This window comes from Myotis brandtii, unplaced genomic scaffold (genome assembly GCF_000412655.1).
Source record: "Myotis brandtii unplaced genomic scaffold, ASM41265v1 scaffold215, whole genome shotgun sequence".
Taxonomy (NCBI): Eukaryota; Metazoa; Chordata; class Mammalia; order Chiroptera; family Vespertilionidae; genus Myotis; species Myotis brandtii.
The window spans coordinates 5026620-5033822 of NW_005358043.1; the positions used below are offsets into that span (position 1 = coordinate 5026620).

General features: G+C 36.5%; 1 protein-coding gene across 1 annotated transcript in view; it reads left to right on the forward strand.

Annotated features, from left to right (window-relative positions):
* The window catches only part of NEBL (nebulette), a 112049-nt gene extending 105802 nt beyond the window's left edge, over positions 1 to 6247 (forward strand). Inside the window, exon 26 of the mRNA XM_014539379.1 lies at positions 980 to 6247. Within this exon, the coding sequence (XP_014394865.1) occupies positions 980 to 1156 (177 nt within the window). The 3' untranslated portion in view covers positions 1157 to 6247. The remainder of the gene's footprint in view (positions 1 to 979) is intronic.
* Positions 6248 to 7203: the final 956 nt, after the last annotated feature.

A 7203-nucleotide genomic window follows, 5' to 3' on the forward strand; every position in this document is an offset into this window, starting at 1 on the left:
TTGCTTTTGGTGTCAAATAAAAAAATCATCGCCAAGACCAACATTTTTTTTAGGAATTTTATTATTTCGTTTCTTACATTCGTATCTTTAATCCATTGTGAGTTAATTTTTTGTGTATTGTGTAAAATAGTGGTCCAGTTTTATTCTTTTGCATGTGGCTGTCCAGTGTTCCCAACACCTTTTATTGAAGAGATTGTTTTCTCCACATTGTCTATTCATGGGTCCTTTGTCATAAATTAATTGACCGTATATGTATAGGTTTATTTCTGAGCTCTCTATCCATTCCATTGATTTATGCCAATACTATACTGTATTGATGATATAGTTTTATAACATAGTTTGAAGTGAGGAAGTAAACATTTTCCTCATTATAATAGAGATTTAGTTATATGTACCCTAATATTTAGAACATGTATATGCTAAATCTCTACCAAAAGCCAAAAAATTTCTACAAAAGCCAAAAAATTAGTATATTATTGATTTTTTCTTCTATTTGTTTTGTATATTTTTAAGAGGAAACAAACATTTTAAATACTTGCTTAAGAAAAGTTTATTCCTCTGCCAGGGGCCAGTTGTTGTGACTTGGCAGTGACATGGATCTACCTGCCACTGTGGCAGGTTTTATTCTCTGAAGACTGTGGACTAGGGGAGAATCTATGTCACCTGATGTCTCTGAGGTTAGCCAAACCTGGGGGGAGTTGGGCTTCACTACTTTAAAGCTTACTTTTTGACAGGCTAGCAATTGTATTTAGTGGCTTGCTCTATCCCCGTTCTGGCCCCCAAATGTTAGCTTTTTGCTAGCCTAGTAAACTTGAGATGAGCAGTTAGGACACTAGACTCTGGTGTACAACTCTCCAGAAATAAATGTACTTGGAAACATTCCTAACGGTTGCTTTCTGAATGGTCTGGTTGGTTGGGATTGGCATTTGTGGCCATGACTATATTGGTATTTATAGTGACCCCGTCTTTCTTTTCTCAGAGGACCTACCGAGCCATGTACGATTACAGTGCCCAGGATGAAGATGAAGTCTCCTTCAGGGATGGCGACTACATTGTCAACGTACAGCCCATCGATGACGGCTGGATGTACGGCACGGTGCAGAGAACTGGGAAAACCGGGATGCTCCCAGCAAATTACATTGAGTTTGTTAATTAATTATTTCCCCTTGCCCTTTGAGCTTTACTCTAATGTATACTAAACCTAGTCTTTTTAAAAGATAGAAGACACTTTTAAGACAACTTGGCAGTTATTTTACAATAATTTACCCTTACTTTGACAATTAGACACACAGGTACCAGGAAGAAGGAATGATTTCTGGGCTGAGAACAGCAGCATTTTCAGTAGTTCCTGTAAACAAAATAATTAGGTCTGGAGACCTGGTGCTGCTAATTGTATTACTGGTTTTTTTTTGATTGGCTACTGAACCCTTCTGGGAAGATGTATTTTTGTAGACTTTAATAGAGACGTTGATTGTCTTGTAAATGTAACGCGTATATGAGACTTCTTAGCTGTCACTTTGGAATCACCAGAAGCCAATTCTCTTAATTCAGCAACACAGCCAATAATTTAAAAACCGTGTAGCTTTGGAGTCATTAGACAATTTCCAATTCCAGTGAAAATCATCTAGTATAATAAAGTAAGCAATGGCAAAATGACAGTTTTGTTAAAATCATATTGAGTGGTGGCCTTAGGGACCTAGAAACTTCTACTGAACAAAGAAATTTTTTGTTTCCTTGGCCAACTTGGGTCTATTTATTTCTTATTTGTACCAAGACATATCCTAATCTCCACTTACATTCTATGGACCCACACGTATTCTTGGCTCCACAGAATGTCAGGACCAAATAACTTCATAGCTACTCTGCAAAGGGCAGATTTAAGGCCATCTATATGATTTCCCTAATAGCCTTTACCCTGTTGCATGACATGTAGGTTCAAGCTTCTGTAACATAGGCAGCTGCACTGCCCATTACTCCTACTAGATCTAAAAGTGTGGCTGATATCTAAAAGCCTTTCCTCTAGTTGTCAGCTCATCAGAAAAACATAATTTGAAAAGTTGCTTGAGATTCTCCTGCATTGCACTCTAGTTTTGAAGGATGTACACTTTAGGAAATAGATGTATACTCTAGTAAATAAGTGATTTAGGTGTTTATTGAACAGCTTTCATTAACTTAATGCCGCTGCTGATTTAAAAGTTAAGAAAACTTAACAGGAGCCAATGACAAAGTGGGATAGGAAGTGTGCTAGAGAACACCAGTGAACAAAAAGTGACCGATCCAATCTACAGAGAGTGAGAGAGAGAGAGAGAGAGAGGATCTGGTTTCTTGTTTTGGAAAAGGTTTTCAAATTCTGGAATGGAAATGTAGCTGCTGAAACTAGTAAAAGAAAAGACTTTCTTGTCACTTTCTGCTTTTTACTTTCTAAATCACATTCAAGGGGTGAGATAGGAATGTCATCAGAGATTTTAGGTCCAGGCACAGGTTGTTCACTGAAAATGGAATTGTTGTCAGATTTTGATTTTTCAAACGAGTGACCTTGCAGTTTCTTTCTGGATTCACAGCCATGACTGCAGCCTTTGCCTGTGGGTTGTGACTTTCACCTGAGTCCACAGTCAAGATCACCTGAGATTAACATCCATCAGCAACTGTGTTTTTCTGATTGTGTCATTTATTGGGACCTGCAACAGGGTAGCATTCATGTAGGATCTGACTCTATAGTTGAGGTGAAGCTGAAAAAGCTAAGTCTCAAAAATGTAATAAAATGTATGGGTTGGGGATATCTCCTTATACCTTTTAATCAAAGAAATTAACAAAATATATTTTATTGAAATGTTTATCAGTCCAAAGGCAAACATTAATTTATTAACACCTTTGAAAGCTTAGCTAATACTTTTAAAAATCTGTAGTTTCATCTTATCTAGCTAAAAGAGTAAATAGAATAAAATTTATTGCACGCAAGCTTCATCTGCATGACACCGACATAAAATTGAAGAGAGACAAAATTCAGGCAAATAACTAGAGACTTTTTTTGAGTGAGCTTTACGGAATAGGCAGTTTGACTGATTTTCTATCATTGAAATGACCGGTCATGATTAGATTGATTAAACCCCATATCAATTTTGATGTCCTGTACACAAACCTACAAACACAAACTTAATTTGCAGTATTCTTGCAAAAATTTATGTGCATTAAAAGTGAGGGAAATGAGCTTGCTCATTTTTATTATACCATTAAATAAATATTTACGTTTCACCCAGACTTCTTTTCACGATTATAAAAAAGGAGTCGTTGTTGATTAAATTTTGCAGACTAAATGTAGGACAGATATAATTTTTGATAAATAGCACATTTATAGGGAACTCAAAGAAAACTGACTTAAAATGATAAGGATAATGGGGAAAAGTTACCATAAAGTAGCAGCTTGATATTTCATTGTTTTTCTCATCCACTGATTTCAAAATCGGGTTCATTGAATGTAAAAGTCAATACTTACTTGGGGAATAATTCTCCTAAATTGTAAGCTTTACATAATGTTTGCATAGTAAGATGTTTCTGCTTCCAGCCTTTAGGAATTCAGATCTGATCAGAATGTAACGAGAGGGAGGTTATTTTACAGTAAAGACTGAGGGAGAACAAGATGTCACATGCTTCTGACACTCTCACTTGATAGTGTTGTCATTGTCACTAAAGCTTGTCAGGATATTAAGCATCTCAGCAGAAATATAGGAATTATGTGTATTCATACCAAAGTGCTATTTTACAGAATCATTTTCAAAGCTACATCGCTGAATAGCTTTTCCTCTTTCAACACGGTACCTGCCCAGCTTCAGTTTGGCAAGAGGTATCATACATAACGCTGACAGCTAAGCAAGGGTCTAAGAAACGAGCCTTTTTACAAATCAAGTTACAGAAGACTGGGTGCCCAAGCACCGAGAGCACGCACCTGCTTGCCTAAGCCCATGTCCTCCAGCCTGACAAAAGCACAAGGAGCGATGTGATAGACTTTTCAAGTTTTCGGAAACCAAGCTGTATGCGGATCACACCTCTCTGGAGAAAAGCAGTTTTTGTAGCAAGTGTTTTTATGAATTCTTAGTCTCCAAGGAAGCTTTCTCTCTCTCACCTGTGGCAAAATGACTTCTTTGTGTCTTCTTGTAATCTCACATTAGCATTTATCTGGTTGCCAGATGTCCCTGCATCTTCTCAGGCCTCCCCCCACCTCCAGACACCACCCAGGAACGTGCAAGCACAATTTCCAAGCACCTTGTGTGAAGAGGGATGAGACCAGCCCAGCCCCTCCCTTGCCACTGGAGTCATTGCTTGAAGATGGTAAAGATGCGGTTTTGCCCGTTTTGCCACAGTCTTTTTTTCCCTTATCGTCTCTGTGTTGAGCTCTACAACACCTTGGGGGTTGGGAAGCCAACTTTTCTAAAACAGTGGAAGTTGAAGAGGTGTATTTTTTTTTTAATTTGTTCAACTCCAGTGGAATGTTTTTAATGAAAAGACAGAGAAAATGTGTGTGATCCTTTAATAACACATCTCTATATAAAGTAGATATAGTTTATACCAAAATTATAATATAGATATATACAAAAATAGGTGCCTTTTTGATTACCCTTGTTTGTCCACTATTGCCTGGGAAAGAAAAGCAAGCTTCTGCTTATCCTATAGTAATATTTTATTACACATGATTGGTATTTTTGTGGTGGGGAAGTAAGACGCTCCTGACAGGTATGAAGGGTGATAGCTGATTATTTTACTTCTAAAGGTTTAGGAATTTAGAAAATACTGACTCTTTCCACCAATTTTTGAACGGTCCTTTGTAGATTTATATATAGTTGAGCTGCATAAACATTAATTTTGGGCTTGAGGTATAAAATACCTATATTATGAGGCTGAATTCATTACACAAGATGAAATTCACTTCACAAATTCATTATATCTTAGCTATTTGCTTCTGATCATCTAAAAGTGGCTGGAGTGTGCTTGTTTTGGGTAACGTGACATGGTGCTGAGAAAGCTTTAGTTCAGGAAGAAGCTATGTAAACAAATGATAAATGAAAGTCTCCTTCTCAAGTATTCCTTGCCCATTAGGTCCTTCCCAGGCTGCTGTCAACTATCGATGATCCAAAAACTCATGACATTGTATAATGCTTCTGTGGTCATCATTCCAGGATGCTTAGGCTCCTGGAGTCCACAAGCCTGGAAGGATCCCCAGGGCAAATCTCATCCCCAGTTGTCCATGTTACTTTAGTGTATTCATGGAAATTCCATATGTTTTTGGTGTTAGATATATGGTATTCAGTTTGCATAGTGTATACTTCTTTGTAATCCAGTGCTATTAAGAATGCTTTACTTAAAGGAAAAAAAGAAATCTGCATTATAGTCCCATTCTTCAGTGTCCACACAATGAATGGCTGAGCATCTTAGAAGCAGCAGCGGGTGTGTCACAGGCATGGCGTGGAACAGTTTGGTCTTTGACTTGTGATAAAAGTGCAAAATTGAATCACTGTGCAGTTTGGCTTTTATTTACTTCAAAATGTGTAGAATTGTGGTTGATTTAATTTGCAAGATTTTACTAACTTTGAGAGCTTACAGTTTTGAAGGAAACAATGTTTTTAAAATGAAGGGGCTCACAGAAGAAACAACCCAATGTTACTAATATAATCTGGCTTTTGTCATGCAAATTGTTAACACCAGCTATTAAAATATATTTTAGTAGAAATGCTTTAATTCATGTTTTTTTCCTCTACACTGTGAATCTTGAAGCCTTGGTGGACTAGAGCAACATCATGCTGCCCAAAGGACTCACCTATGCAAACTAGTTCACATGTTAGTGGGTGTCACAGTAATCGGGTAATAAGGCATTATTTCCCCTGCATAATGTACAGCGGCATTGAAATAACACATTACGCCTAATATCATGTATGTACAGTGTAGTCACTCACAAACCCTTCAAGGCTACCAGAATCATTAGTATTATTATTTGTTTAAAGGCAAATCGCTGAATTATCTATTAGAACTACTGACCGATGTAATAACAAGAATGACGGATGGATGTGTCAGCCATGGCTGCTGTGTGGTCACTGCAGGTGTCCTCCGGGGACAGAACTATGTTCTCAGATGCACTTTCTTCAGGGTATTGTTTTTCTGTGTCTTCTTTCTGTATTTGTAAAACATTAGAACGCTTTAATTTCCTATCTACAACTTGGTTTGCTTAAATAAATGCGGGATATAAAAAATGGTTCCACTTCTTGGTTCTGACCTTGGTTTCTTGGAGCATGGGTGATTAAACTTTGGTTTCTTGTAGCATGGGTCATTGATAATACCCTAGGTTTTAGGTTTATCATGACAACGAACATCAAGTCTCATCAAAGGAATATGTTGGCTTCAGTGCACTCGCATTGGTGAGTCATTCAAAATGAGTCTTCCTCTCCCAGTAGGCTTAGTTTTAAATCATAGAAATATTATGCTTCTTAACGCTCAGTATCTTTCTGATTTTATATCAAAATATCACAATGGTACTTCATTGTAGTTCACTTCTTTCAAGATTAAATTCCTCATATGTCCTCAGTAATACAATTTTAATTTTCTTGAATTTGTCAGATGAAAGAAACAGTTTGGAGCAAAGAATAAAAAAAATGCACAAATTTAGTACATGAAACGGGAAGATGCTATAATTTTTTCGCTAAGAATCACTCATAACCATAGAACATAATTGCTTTTTCCCCCCCTAATTTTCCCATAGTTGGAAAAAACGAGTTAGTCCCTATTTTTATCCTCATAAAATCTGTTGAGACTAGAACCTTACCTTTTGTATATTATTTTGTATAAGTTCCTTTTTGATGGTGCATTAGCTTTCCTAATTATGAACTGATAAACATTGCAGCTGACACATTTAGGACACTTGCTGATAGAATAAACATTTCTTTCTAATCTTGAACTTTGTGGGTTTTTATATTCCAAAAGTATGAAATGAATATTTGTATGAATGATAGTAATCATCAAACATACTGATGACATTTCAAATGACAAAGTAACTTATTTATTTGAATAATTTACTATCTTTTCCTATCTCCAAGATTTTTCCCCCTTCCATGATAATAAACTTCCTTTTTGGAACCCAAGCCACAGATAAATAAATAATCCAGCAAGATATTTTTCTAAACTAAACTAACTTAGATTTAGAATATACCATGCTGATAA